The sequence below is a fragment of the Pseudopodoces humilis genome, chromosome 1 (genome assembly GCF_049639895.1).
Source record: "Pseudopodoces humilis isolate 2021_Gansu_Grassland_sample_001 chromosome 1, ASM4963989v1, whole genome shotgun sequence".
Lineage (NCBI taxonomy): Eukaryota > Metazoa > Chordata > Aves > Passeriformes > Paridae > Pseudopodoces > Pseudopodoces humilis.
The window spans coordinates 87575390-87590650 of record NC_142200.1 but is presented as its reverse complement, the minus strand read 5'-3'; the positions used below and the strand labels follow the sequence as shown (position 1 = coordinate 87590650).

General features: G+C 37.1%; 1 protein-coding gene across 1 annotated transcript in view; it reads left to right on the top strand.

Moving 5' to 3' along the window:
* The window catches only part of LOC102100973 (uncharacterized), a 263975-nt gene that overhangs the window by 163007 nt on the left and 85707 nt on the right, over window positions 1-15261 (top strand). Inside the window, exons 13-15 of the mRNA XM_088053539.1 lie at window positions 1765-1926; window positions 9535-9617; window positions 13491-13630. Of these exons, the coding sequence (XP_087909665.1) occupies window positions 1765-1926; window positions 9535-9617; window positions 13491-13630 (385 nt within the window). The remainder of the gene's footprint in view (window positions 1-1764; window positions 1927-9534; window positions 9618-13490; window positions 13631-15261) is intronic.

Below are 15261 nucleotides of genomic sequence, written 5' to 3'. Positions count from 1 at the left end.
TTCTGAGTAGAATTCATTATCTACTGTTGTGTGAAAGGTGATAACAGCTCTAACAGAAAGAGCTTAGGTAAGAAAATTTAATGCAACTACCAGGAATGTTACCTTGGTAGGCATGGATCTAAGTAACAAGGGCTTCTAAAATGCATGAAAACTTCAAAACTGTGAGGTTCCATATAGACACTAAACATACAAGTCCATCAAGAAAGCATTCTCACAGTGAAATCCAGCAAGGACCCTTTTGACTTTAGCATCCACAGGAAGAGGGGATTCACATGTGCAAAATGTCAGCATAACAGTATTTTTTGGATTGACAGCCTTTTCATCCCCATAAAAGTGGATGGACATTACTCATACTCATGAGTTCTACAGCTCAAACACTTTTAGGTCAGACACAGGCTCATTTGGAATGCGTTGTTCCATATTTGTCAGGAACCTTCATCCAAATGCTTGCTTTTGCAGCTGTGCTGTTGATCTGACTTGACAACAAACACCAATTTGTGCCCATCTGACCTTGTGATCAGATAAAACAAGCAAGTGGAAAGCTAGGGATGATTTTATCCACTGTAGTTTCTAGAACCAAAGGAAAACCTTTCTCATCCCCATTCATGCCACTTTAAGGTTGGGCATTTTGAAGTCCTGAAGCTATGGTTAGCACTGTAGCAGTGTATACTGACGTGCACTCAAGACCTAAAAAGGGTGCTTATAAGGTAGAAGGTGGAACAGTCACCAAGCATTAGGACACTGAAGCAGTATTTTTTTTAGTGTTAAGTTTTGTGTATTTTTGGTGAACCTATAGAGTCATGAACGATTGTGCATTCTTTTTTTTTTAAGCAATAATTATCCCAAGCAGGGAGTGTGAAATCAAGAAAGGAGTTTTACTTAGCCTGACTGTTCTGGGGGAGAGGTGTTATCAGACAAGATTTTGAGGGAAAATGAAGTTTGGTTCCAGCAGCAGGATGATCTTGCTGTAATAGAGCTGTGTCACAATAGTACGACTACACTGCTCCCAGTGTCTGGGCTAGCAGAAACATTTGTTGCTATTGCTTTGCTAGGTAGATTTGTCACGTAAAAAGACTTCCACTACCTCAGCTATTTTTGGACTAAACACCTACATAAAGGTTTTCTGAGCCTAAAATCTTCTTTCAAGAACGTCTACTTGTCCCTTAAAACCCCCTGCTCTACTATGGGGGAAAAAGAAAAAAAAAATATATAAATGCAGCTGTTTGAGAATGGTTTTAAGGACAGTAATTCTTTTTTACAATGAACAAATATCTCATTTTCCCCTCGCACATAATTTTTTCTTTCCTCTTACAAGGTTTGCTTTCTAACGGCAGTGCATGTGGCTCCTGTGCCCTATTACATCAACCAGAAGTCAGAACCACAGAAATCTCTTTAGTTCATAGACTATGAGCTTATAACAGAAATAAATATTATACAGAGAGATAATTTTCGGGTGTACAATTTTTCTGTACAATTTAGAGTATTTTTTGGTCTATCTTCTGTCTGTCTGTCTGCCTGGCTGTTAGTAATAAGGTTGGTTTGTGCCATTTGGCTTCAGCAGTCCTTGAAACTTGCCAGGGTTTTAAAGCTTGAAACAGTTGTGCAGGTCTTTAATTGTAAATTAGTTTTGACAGGACTGCTAAGACAAAGGCCTGGCCCATCCCATCGTGATGCTAGCCGACAACCCCTTACTGCTCCTGGAGCAAGGAAACATGTGGAAGGAATTGTTCTTTTACATTTCACAGCTTGTCATTTCCTCTGCAGGGCAACCTCTGACCTCCCCGAAAGATCCTGACACCCATAAGGGAAGTATTCCCACTGTTGTAAAGGAAGTGGAAAAACAGTTTAATGCCGTGAAAGGAGGAGAAGCGTGTGTGTCAGAAGAAGCTGTGAGGAAAAGAGAAGAGCTTAAAATGCTTCCAGCAGGTTAGGACTTTTATTGGGCTACTTAATTTACTAAAAGTCTGCAAGTAGATCTGCTTGGCATGTGTGTAAATACCCCCATTTGCCTTCCCCTTCACCCTGTGATATCATCTCATCATTATTTCACTGGGCAAAGAAAGTGATGGAAGAGTTTAAATCAATTGTTAGGGATCAAAAGCAGCTTAGGCAAAAAGGTACAGAAGCTGTAGGCTCCCCTGTCTAAAATATATTTGTAGGCCAAATGTGTTAGTAATTACAAGGTGTGTGTGCAGTGCACTGACAACATTAGATTATGGCTGGTGTTTCCGTGACATTTTTACATCCTTTCATTTTATTTGGTCATTTATATCCATGGATCACAACATGTTGCTCTTAGGTGCTTGGGAAGTACTTTTTCTTCCTGCAGCACATTAATAGCAGTATCCTTCATTAATTGTGCTGAGCTAAATTGCATAAAAGGGCCTGTCTGTGTTTACATCATGTAAAATTTGCTTCTGGGGCATGGGATTTCATCCAAATGCCAAGCCTTGCAAGTTGCTATAGTGGGGGTTTATTTTTCTTGATTTTGTTATATTTGTTTATTTGTTTATATTGTTTTTTTTTGAGATTTTTTTTGTTAGTTTGTTTTTTGTTTTGTTTTAAGTCCTAGGTAAAAAGTATTTATCTGAGAATTGAGTAATATAACCTCTAGGTCCTCTCCTAAACTCAAGGACTGCCATGATGGCCAGAGGCAGACTTACCATGGGGCAGGGATTTGAAGGTACCAAGGATATGGATATCTATTCCCACTTCATAGCCCTGGCTAGTGCATAGAGATGGAAGTGCAAGTGGGTATGAATTAATCACACCTTTTGAAGGGAGAGGGTGTCTTTCCTTCTGTACCAGGAAGCTGTAATATTTCATGGTTAGACACTGAACTGTGATATATTAGGTAAGAGAGGGCTACCTGAGGTCTGACTGCTACCTCTTACCTGTGTAAGCAGTAGCTTGTTGTCTTCTTCAAGTCTGTGGGCTCCCTGAAATGATGCAGCAGAATTTTGGATGAATGTCAGTTTGAAGCCAATGCCAGCTTCTCTTTCACAGCAAGCCATGAAATGTCATTCAAAAATAATTTCTTTGCAGCCATCCTTCTCTGTTGACTGTCCAGGAAGGCTAGAACTATGCATCTGCTATTATAGGTGCATGTGCTGAATATCTCATGTTAAGTGGGCAGAAACAGAGGTAGGAACTAGTCTGGCATTGCCAAGTCTGGACTCATAAATGCTGGATATTGATATTGAATATCACAGATGCGTGAGAAGTGAGAATAATACAGAGCTGGTGCCATTTTTTGTTAAAAGGGTGTTTCTGAACAAAAAAAAAGCATATTACAGAAAAAATAAAAACTTTCAGTCTTGCAAGGGTTCTCATTAGATGCTCTGATAAGATCAACACCTATCATGTCTTTTCTAGATATTGGTTCTTCTAAGAACATAAACAGAGCCCAAGTATAGAAAATTTGTTCAACTTCTACATTATTAGAATCTACTTTGAAACTTAATTTTGTTCATTTGCCCAGCATGAGTTGTGCAAAGCAGCTTAAAGTACTCAAAATAGTAAAATTACAAGTAGCCTACCTGAACAAAAGCATTTTAAAATAATGTTTAGTGGTGTTTGACACTTGCTTTTGTCTGCTTCTAATTTTTTTTTTCTGATTTATTTTCCTTGCCAATATTTGGATGTTTCCATCTTTAGAGCGTATCTCAAAACCCAATTATCAGTTGTGCACGTATTCCTTCTCCCCTCTTGCCATCACTAATGTTTATCTAGATCTAAGATCTAGCATGTTGAATTTTTATTCAAAATATTTGTGTGGAGTTTGGCAGAGACCCAGTGGCAAACACAGCATTTTAGAACCCACACTTTCAGTTCAAGACAGCCTCTCACAAATACCTTAAACCATGCAGTTACAGAAGTGTCCTGATTTGGAAATGTGCTGAATTACCACAACATTTAATAAAGCAAGGTTCAAAGGTCATTATTTTGCATCATCATCAGATTTGACTAGATATATTTAAGAGAGAACACTATAATTGACTGAGGACTAAATATGTATATATATATAAAAATTAAAAAGAATAATAATAATTCTGAGTTTACCTGAACTACAAACAGATCTCCAAAATATACATGGACTTTGAATTAGGTGAAAAAAGTTTTTGCTTATCTTTATTCATGAGACAAGAGAAATTTTCCTTGATGAGCTCAGTTTCTGGTACTTCATCTATTGCATATTATATTAATGAAAAACGTGTTTCAAAAGTCACATCACTAAAGCATAGATTTTCTGTGATGGAACACTGTCAATTATGTCACCACTAAACTCATTATATACACTCAGAATGATGGAGAGAAAAAAAATCTTCATTTTGAAATCCCCAGATGCTTTTTGCAGGATGACATCTAAACTAGGATTTATACTGTACCTGATGTTTAATTTGAAGCTTCAACAGTGCCTGAATTTTTTTCTCCACCCATGCTCATCCCAGCAGGAACCTTATGCCCATTTCCCTCATATGAAGACAAATTTCTTTTTTCAAAACCCCTAGTTATGCATGTACCACAAGTGAAAACCCTGGAAACACATGAAATATTTGTCACAAATTAAGTCAAACTGTTGCAAGCAACTGGCATTCTACTCATTTTTGGGGTTTGGCAGAACCTCTGTGATTCCTTCAGCTCTCTACTCTATTCTATCACCTTTCTAGGGCATACTCAGGATAAAGTCTTACTTCCTATTTTCAGATCTTCTACCTCAGAAGGTATCTTTTGCTTGATGTCTGTCTTCTGAAACAAACTGGAGTGCTGAAAATAATATGTTCAATATTGTTAATATTAAAAATTTCAAATTCAACACCCTGCATTTGTGGAGAAACGTTGGGAGGTTAATTGTGTCCTTTTGTGACATAAAGAGACATTTCTGTCAGAGCAAAGCTTCGGAATAAGGGCTAAGCAAAGATGGCATCAAGCTAACCAAGGGGTTTATTACAGTAGCAGCAGATAACATTCAGGACTGTATTCAGAATTTATTAAGTTGTTCCTTCCATATCAAAATACCAAACACAAAACCAGCTTCATTCTAATTTTATCATTGCCTTTGGAGAGGAGGCTTTACATTTGTTAAAATGTGCTTATATAAGTGTGCTTATTTGTTGAGAGGATTATATTTATGCTCACAAGCATTTCAGAAACAATTTTATGAAAACCAGTGAATCTTCATTGCAATATTTCTCCTATACTGCAATGACATTCTTTCCCTACTGAGGTGCTGTTTGTGTCTACATAAAATTTGTATGCAAATGCAAAAATAATTGCTTAACAAAAGAAACAAACAAGAAAAAAAGCTGTTCTCATTGGTAATTCCTCATGGGTGCCACTTTAAAGGAAACAAAGTGATATATTGGAACAGAGATTGCTTACCCCTCATTTTTTAATACAGGTAGGGCCCCAGAGACAGAGCTTTGTATGGCTGAAACTTCCTTCTCTGCTGGTCTTTTCCTTCTCTGAGGCAGATGATGCATAAAGGATTGCATTGATTTTTCCAGTTGGAATCATATTCAGATCTTGCTTATGGTTCCGAAATCCACACAATCCAAACTCTTCTGTTTTCCAACTCTTGCCATGCTATTTGATTTCCCATAGACTAGTGCATTACTAGGAAGGGAGTCTAAATAGGATCTTCATCTTATTTTCCGTCCCTGCTGTGGTGATATTTTGTCTTCTGCTCCAGTCTTGGATTGCACCACTCAAAAACCCTTTCCTACTGACTTAAAGAGAGGTTGCAGGTATCAGAAGGTACTGAACTTTCCTTCTCTTCTTTGGCCCCTTTTTTTTGGCCTGATATAAATCAGAAGTGGTTCCCATCCCATGAAAACTTGTGTAAGGTGATTTCCTAGCTGTGCTATTTCTTTTTGCTTATATTTTTAAAAAATCTTTTAGACTCCCCCTTCCCCCATACATAAATTATAAGTATTTCACAGTATCAACCATATATGCATTTTAGGGTGAATCTCAGCAAGGGAAAGTACTTTAGATGTGATTAGATATTAATGGGCCATCAGTTAACAGGACCAGACTAAAAAGACTGGTCTGACATCAAGTCTTCAACACACACTGGGGTTTTCACTGTTCAGTGGTGTCCCCCCAACCCTTGGTTTCATTCTACAGGTTCACTCCTGTTGCACAGTACTTGTTATAGAAGGCATAACCAAAGATGATAACTTCCAGACTGACTGCAGAGGGTAAAAAATTATTAAGCTTTATTCTGTAAGGGTTAGTAAGATTTAATTTAATTTAATTTAATTTTTAAATTTAATTAAGTTAATTTTTATTTAGGAAGAATTTAATTTTTTTTACTGCAAAGGTTAGAAAGGGTGTTAAGACACCCTTTAAGGGTGATTTTAAAGGTCATGCTATTATGCTCTGATATTGCCTTGAGAAGGCTGACTGTGGAGAAGGGTAACAGGGTAGCAGTAATGTTTTTGTTTCCAACCTCTTTCCATGGTATTTTAAAAACTTAGGTCCAAGCAGAGCTCAGAGATTTTATATGGGTAAACCTTTCTCTGCATCCCTTATCAGGCACGATCCATGTGGTATCTAAACCATTTGGTTGGGATTTAATATGACCCATAAATGACGGCTCTCAGCATTGTAAAGGTCTGCAAATAACCTTCATATCACCATGATTTTCCAAGTCCAGACATTAGTATTGTCCATTCCACAATGGTAGGAAAAAATGCCACCCTCTTTTTCCTGTTTGTCTTATACGAACGTAGACATTTAAACTATTCTGCTGAACTTATTAACAGCTAATCACAGATCCATAGCTTTGGATTAAGAATCTTATTGTCTCTTCCATGCTCTGGTGTAATCATATTTTCCTGCTTTTATGCATACGTTTCTTGACTTCCAAATAAAGCTGTTAATAGAGAGTTTACATCTGCCACTGTGCCTTTGTCACAGCTATGATACCTGTCTTTGATCATTCTTTCTTGGTCCTGTTTTCTCCTCCTCAAATTGTTCATTTTTATCATGAATGATATTGTGTTCCCCTGTCAGAGAACAAAATGTATTTTGAGTCAATTTACTAAAATAGTTACTGCTAAGTGTTATATCTGCACAAAGTTGACACCTTTGACATTTTCTAAAATGGCAAAAATAACAGTATTTAAGGTATGATTTATGGGTACTCTATGTCAAAGGAATTTTTATGCTACTACAGTTTCTGATGCAGCAGTCCCAACTCCTTCAATGAACAAATTGCTGATAGTGCAGCTAATTAATGCTTTATTAGTTTTTTGTGGTCAATTATAAAAAGTTATAAAAAAGTAAAATGCAATTTAATAATGAAGAACTGTGTGGTTCTTGTTTCTCTCTCAGAACCGCTTTGTTTTTTGCATGTGGAAGAAACAATTTCTACACAGCTCAGTTTTATAAGACACATTCACTTCCCCCCAGCCAATAAGCAGAAGGAACTCCTATGATTAAAAAGTAGACTGGAGTCTTTAAATGCCTTTCTGATTGCTGGCCTCTATTAAAAACTTCTTAAAATAATAGATAGGTTTAATTCCTCAAGCCAAAGAAAAATTGTATCATCTTAAGTATTTTCCATATTTATTATATTGATGAGATTTGGCTGGTGAGAAAAAAAAGGGAAGTAAAATCTCTTGTATTGCGAGTTTTAAATGTACCAGGCTAAGGTTTACTTAATTAGAACCTCCAGGCAATAAAGGAGCCCTTTTTTAAATTCTGTGAATCTTAATATGCTAAATAATGCAAAGCTTCAACTCTTCAAGCATGAGACACACATCTGGCAGCTTAACATTTAAATTACAGGAAAAAAACCACTTCAGTAGTAATTTTCATGAAGAAAAGAATGGGAAATGTATTGCAACTAAATTTAATTTCTTTTTAGATTTTTCATCCTGTCTAATTGCAGGCATTTCCCATCTTGTCTTTTATTTATTTATTTTCATACAGATTTTTTTCTGTACTTTTTATTGATCTTTAATTTGAGCAGCTTCTTACTGTTACAGCCATTGAAGAATTACATTGTGTTTTTACTTAGCAAAAATTGTTCAGAAAAATCTATGAGGAATTAAAGTAATGAGCTCAGTGGTATAGAAAGAAAAGAGCATTCAGAGCCTTACAAATAAAATATAAAAAGAGCATGTCGTGATTAAATAACAGACTTGAGTTCCTTCTCCCTCCCATTTCTTAAATGTAGAATATTATTGTTTTCTTTATTCTTTTTATTGTCCCATTTCTTTTTTTTTTGCCAAGATAATTACTGCTTTATTCATCTGACTCCAAAAACATTGTTAAAGTATTCATCATTTCAGCAAGGCTGTTTGGAAAGCCATTTTTGTGTACTGGGAAAAAAAAAAAAAAAAAAAAAAAAAAGAAGAAGGAATTAAACAAAGAAAACCACAGGAACCATTTTTACAAAGGTATATTTATATTTTAATGTGCATTTATGGGTCCATACATGCATCCCATATACAAGATACATAGCGACAGTTTGAGCAGGTTATACTGCATGTGTGCCCACCTGACATACCCAGCAGCTGTATTTCATGCCATTTTGCTGAATTCAGTAGAACCTCTTCTTTCATAAATATTTTTATATATTTATATAATATATATAATATATACATAATATATATATTTCGTAAATATCTGTAAATTCCTCATTCACTATGAATGCTCAACACATCTACACACCTGTACATATGTGTATATATATATATATATGTAGAAAGTAGGAAATACAGGAGTGTACACAAAGACAGCCTTCAAACTGTGACATTGTATGTGCACGTATTGTGTATCAACCACTGTAACACCTAAGAGCAGATCCTTCCTTTACTGTGATTTTAAATGCACTAGACTGTCCTTTACTGTGTGCAACTCAAAATAACTGAAAAAGAAAAAAAAAAAGAAATTTAAATAATTGTTAAATGTGTTTTTGGCTTATTCTTCATGTGTCATACATTAAAGAGTGTAGTACAGACCTTTATTTTTGCCACACCGCTGCTTACTATGATGTGGGAGTCCATTTTTGTTCATTCCACAGGTCACTGCTTTTCAGGAGCTCCCTCAGGAGCTTGAGGGGCATGTGACTTGTGTTTTCTAAGAAAAGTTTATTCAAGTACCTCATGTCCCTGTGCCTCATTCTTGATCCACAACTATGCCCATATAAGAAAATTAACCTCCTTCTGTCTTCTGAAGAACGCTTCCTGGGGCATTTAAATACCCTCCCATGGCATTCTTCTTGTGTCTATTATTTCTTTATTTCTACTTTCCCCACCATTTTTCATCTATGCAATTGTTATTTCTAACACCACAGCATCTGAAGTCTTCTCTGCATTTATCATACTAACACTTTCAGAATGTAGGAGAGAAATAACCACCTATTTATAACTCAGATGGAGGGGGAAAAGTGATCAGCCTGAAGTCAGCCAGCATCTTGCTGGGGGAGGGAACCAGCTGCTTCCTTTCCAGAGGTTTACCTTGTGCACAAATATAAAAATAATTTATGTTTGTTTTGTTGGTTTTCTTTTTCCCTTACAGAGTTTTGCCAAGATTGCCATGGCAATGCAGACAAGCACTGTGGCTCTTTTTGGCTGAAGGAAATCCAAGGAGGACATCACAAGGTACTGGTCTTGATATGAACATCACCTCCTCCCTTAAAGCTCACAGAGAAGCCACTGGAGCTTCTACATGTGTCATTTGAGAGTGATTTGTGGTCTTGCTTGCTCTGGTTGTTGTTTCTTTAATCTATCCCTGTGAATTTTTTTGTAGCCAAAATTAGGCTTCCAGGTGTATTGCTGTCTCCTGTACAGTGAATCTCTTCAGCAATGAAACTGCAAAGGAGGAGTAGGAAGGACCACTGAGCAATCAAACAACAGAAGCTTGATCAAGCTGCAGGATGATATTATTTCAGTAATGTGTAAACATGAGATAGGTTTCATATGCATCCATAAGCTTCAAGCTCTCGTGTACTTGTGCAGAAGATTATCAGAAAATTTTAGTATATGTATTTGTAGTATCCTGGCCAAGGACATCATTAATTTGTGAACAAATATTGTGTCCTCAGTGCAAGTTACCATGGAATTTTTTCTGCAACAGGATAACACTTTCAGGGTGAGATGCTACTAAAACTTTCAGATTTCATGTAAATACTGAGAAATAAGACACAAAGAAGACTTTGTATTCCTGAAAATTGCTTCTCCCTGCACTAAACTATTAAATTAGATATTTTCCAATGATAGTTGGATTTTTTTCTCTGTAAGTGTTGTTCCACTTCTAACCTTAAATCAGTATGGCTGCAGTGAATGAACTGCAAACATGAACATTCAAATTAATCATTCTGGTAATTTGTCTCACCCTGTTCTAGATACACCCTGAAGCATTTTTAATGCTTTCAATTGCCCATAGGAAAAAATCACCACAGAGTACCCAAAAACTTGTGTAGTGTAGCTCAAAGGCTGGGGATTACAATTGCCACTTTTAAATTTAGTACAGTGATGATCTACATTTGTGAGCAAAACCAGACTGGCCAACTGGATATTCCCTTGCTTTTCAATGTCTAAGTTTCCAAGTGATTTATTTCTTCAGGAAGATAAGGATAACTTGAAGAAAACAGAGTTTCATATAAATATAGCTGCAGACTGAGGTGTGCATGCGTGTCTGTGTTTATATCTAGAGGAGGGATGATTTAAAGACTGATGGAATGGGTGTAATGGGCAAAGCAACCCAGCCCAACCCATGGGAGTGACAGAGTGAAATTCATTTCCTACAATCCCATAATATCACAATGCCTTTGAACAAAATGCCATGGTCTTATAGGCACCTCAGTTGTGGGTGGCTCTCAAAGCCACATTAAAGTGACCTGGTTTCAGCGAGGTGCGTAAACCCATGGGTAATTCAGCGCTGTCTAGTCCCTTTGGTCTCACTGAGATGACTCAGAAGCTTACAGTTATTGACATGTTTGAATAGATTTCTGAACTGAACCTCTTATGAGAATCCTTCTGCATAAAAGAAATGTGAGCATGTGAAGTCTCCTTTCAGAGGTTGTGAGAGCCCCTCATTTCTAATGGGATAAGTGAATCCTAATGTTCAGAGAGAGCCTTGTTTTAGCATGTTCAAGATTTAGGCATTTGACCTGATTTATATAATTTGGGTCTAGTTGTATCTTTGGATAGTATCTTGTAAAATAATTTTACCTAACAATTGGTTATAGAAAACAATGACTAATGTAAAGAACAGACTTAAGGAAGAAGACACAAGTTCATGTAGTGGTTTATTCTCCTCATCAGTCCCTTTACTTTTTGTAAACAGATTTTTATTTTATTTTATTTTATTTTATTTTATTTTATTTTATTTTATTTTATTTTATTTTATTTTATTTTATTTTATTTTATTTTATTTTATTTTATTTTATTTTATATCAAAAGGAATAAGAAAGATCTTTGAGTCTGACCTCATCTTTTTGGAGAGTATAAATTTCTCTGCTTTGCCCTCACTGCCCCCAAATTCATCTGTGGTAAAGAGGTGCAAATGGTCTCTCACTAAGTGTATTCTGAGTGATGGGCATTGGCAACAATTCAGCTTTTGTCACAATGAGTGTGCAAATCACTGCATGTATTAAGATATTGAATGTATCAATAAAAGACAGAATGCTCACAGTCAGTGATTTCTGAGAGAAGTAAAGCATTCTCTGGTTATAATGCCAACCCCATGCAGATGACTGAGTTTCTACTTTTTGTACCTCAGACAAGAACAAACAGAGTCTCAGAGAAATTAACTCATAATACTCTTTAACACCTTTGGGATTTCTGTTATAAATAAGATCTTTACTTTACAAAGGAATAGTTTAATGCAGACAATGTCAGTGCAAACAAAGTATGTTGCACATGCTACCCATTCTGAAACCTTGACTTCTAGGGAATAAATTGGGGCAGTCATGTGGCTGAAATTCAAAATGTGCATGAGATCTATGTAATCCAAGATTCAGAGCACAAATTCACATTTTAAAGCAAAATGGTTTACAGAGTAAAAAAAAAAGCAACAAAAAACTAACCAAAAAACCACCTCCACCAAACCCCTCCCCAAAAAAACCCAAACCAACCAAAAACCCCCAACAAACAACCCAAAAAACAAACCAAACCAAACCAAAACAAAAAAAACTAAACAAAAATATTTGCAGTTTTCATAATTAGGAAAGTGTAAAGTGGTGTGACTGCAATGCATCCATTCCCTTGTCCTCTCTGGACTTGTTCACTAAATGCTAGCAAACCCTTTGCAGAATTTGGTATTGTGCCTGGGAAGGTATTAATAGATATCACCATGGAAGTCACCATGATATTTGTCTGGTAAATTATGACCTCATTGTGTCTTTTGGTGGAAGTGACGTTTGGCTTTCTGTCCAGGGGCGATAATGCCAAACATCCAGGGAATATGATAGTCAATTCAGAGGGGCGATGCCAGTGCTGAATCAGACCCTGTGCATGCAAAGGTGTTATTCCAGGGATGAGTTTGTAGCTCAAAGAGCAGTTTAAATGAGTTTAATGAGTTTAAATAAAACTGGCACTAGCACTGAAAGGTGCTGTCCTGTCCCTCTCCTTTGTGCTGGCAATTGGGGCAGGGTGGCCTGGATCAGAATGGGTCCAGCTGAGAGCTAACCCAGTTAATAAAAGAAAAGGAAAAAAAAGGAGCCAAACAGTATTAATTCCATTCCCAGATCAGTTCCCTCCATATGGCTTACTATGGACACTTCCAGATTTTTGCACTGACAGAGTGTGGTATGCAGCACTGGAAAAGGCAAGTGGGTGGAGGAAGACTGGCTGACTGCTGGTGTCACCATGAGCTTGCACCTCCTTGAGAGGGTTTGTCCCATGATTTTCAAATGCTGAAAAGGTCCTTGGATGTGTCCAGAGGAGGGGAAAATAGGGGGCTGGAAGGCATGTCCTGTCAGGTGTGACTGAGGACTTGTCTAGCTTGGAGAAAAGCAGGCTCAGGGGAACCTTATTCTTCTCTACAGCTTCCCGGGGAGAAAAAGGGGAAAGGGAGGGGCTGAGATCTTCTTGCTCATATTCAGTGATAGGATATGTGTGAATGTTTCAAAGATGCACCAGGGAAGGTTCAGACTGGACAGCAGGCAGAGATTGTTTACTGAGAGGATGGCCAAAATCCCAGAAGAGTCTTCCTAGAGAGGTAGTTGATGTCCCCAGCGTGTCAGTGTTTAAGAGGCATTTGGACAGTGTCCTCAACAGAATGCTTTAACTTTTGGTCAGTTCTGAATTGGACCACAGATGCTTGTTGTAGGTCCCTTCCAATTGAAATAGGCTAGTCTATTCAAAGCGTTTTGAATACATGTTCAAAGCAGCTTTGTCACTGCTGCTTCCCATGTTGTTATAGAGTGAAAACAGAGCTAGAAGTCAAAACAGATAAAATGGCACCTCTTTGCTAGCTATGTCCAGCTAATTACCTTAGTGTTCTAACTTGTTTCTTATTTTTATTTAAAGGTCAGCTGGAATAACCCACCTGACCAATGTTATGAAGAAAAATCAGGTCTCGAGAACAATGCAAGCCAAGAAGCAGGGAAAACATCTGCAGAGAGTAATTTTTATTTGGAAGACTTGGAGAAATATACCTTTTCTGTGTGGTAAGTGACCTCAGCATCAAACAGTTTCACAACCCGAAAGTTTGCCTTGCTATATGTGCATTACAGAGGCATCTACCATTAGATGAAAGTTATTGGCCTGAAAAAACCCCAAAAAAACCAAAAACTAGAACTCATGGGATTTTCTTGGACTTCTTATTCAATTATTTATGATTGAAGTTGAATTAAAAAAAATTGGGAGTGCTTTTCATCTGAGAATGCAATTTTGTCATTGCTGCATTGTTTTGAGAAGCTGTGTCAGGGGAATAAAGGCAAAAATATTTCCAGCATAATATTTTCAGCATTTTAGGGAGCAATACGCTACCTTTTTTTGATGTTACTTTGAATATTATTACTATTCTCTATTTTAAAATCCACATACAGAAAATGACTTAAAATGAATAGATAAATTAAAGTAAAATTAAAAAGGCTACATCAAAATGAAATCTTTTAATTTACTTATAATTATATTTCCTGGAATTTCATCTTCTAGGTAATTCCAAAAGTTGGACAGTTATTTGTAATTAGTAAAAAACAATGAAGACCCAATCCTTTACTAAATGAAATGATCTGATAATCTTTCATATAGCTCCCTACTGTGCTTTGAATATTGAAAACCCAGCTGTAATGTACATTTCTGGCACCCATGATCTCCAAATCAACCCCTAGAGTTTCAAATAAAGCATCCAGAAAACAAACATCAGAATAAGGTGTATGTCTGTGAAAATTTAGTTTTAAGTTACTTCCGTATCAAAACACAAGACAGGATTATCTCACAGGCAAGCCAAGCAGCCTTCAACATTTCTAGTTCTGTCTGTGCCCTGCTCTCATTTCCTTTGCTGCCTCTAAAATTGTCAGGAAGTCAGGTAAAGACCTTATGGACCCCAAGTGCATTTTCAATGTGGCAATCTGAACTCAGCCCTAGAGGTCATTAACCCTGAGTACTGAAGAAGGCAGACATTGGGCAGAATAATAATACACATTCATATAATTAGGCTTTCATAATTCTGCTGGATTAATTATGGTTATTTTGGATGATTAAGGACTCCCCCATCCTGCTTATAATATAAGAATGGATTTTAGAGTAGCAGTACTCATCCAAATATCCTTGCCAGCTCCCAGTGTTTCATTTTACTTACCTCAATTTTAAAATTAAATTAACCAAATTATCATCAATTATCTATCTGCTTTCCGTGGTGGTGAACTTCACTTTCTCTCTTCCATGTCTTGCAGAGTTACAGTGATAGAATTAATATTTAATTGAATATGCCCCACTCCTGGAAACATTCAAGGCCAGGTTGGATGGAGCCCTGGACCACCTGGTCTGGTGGAAGGTGTCCCCACCCATGGCAGAGGGTGTGGAACTAGGTGGCTTTTAGGGTCCCTCCTAACCCAAACCATTCTGTGGGTCTGTCTACCTTTAAAGTCAGCAGCATTGATCCTTTATTCTTTTCAAAGTTGTTCAGCTTAAAAGTGTTGGGAAAGAGGCCCCACTCCATGCTTATCAACCTGGCCCCAGGCTTTGAACTCCATGGCCTTTGCAACTGCACAAGGTATCTGGAGGAGCAGAGGGGACAGGCACTTGTCTCTGTTGGAATGCACCTCACCTTCTGATTTGGGGAGTAGGAGAAATG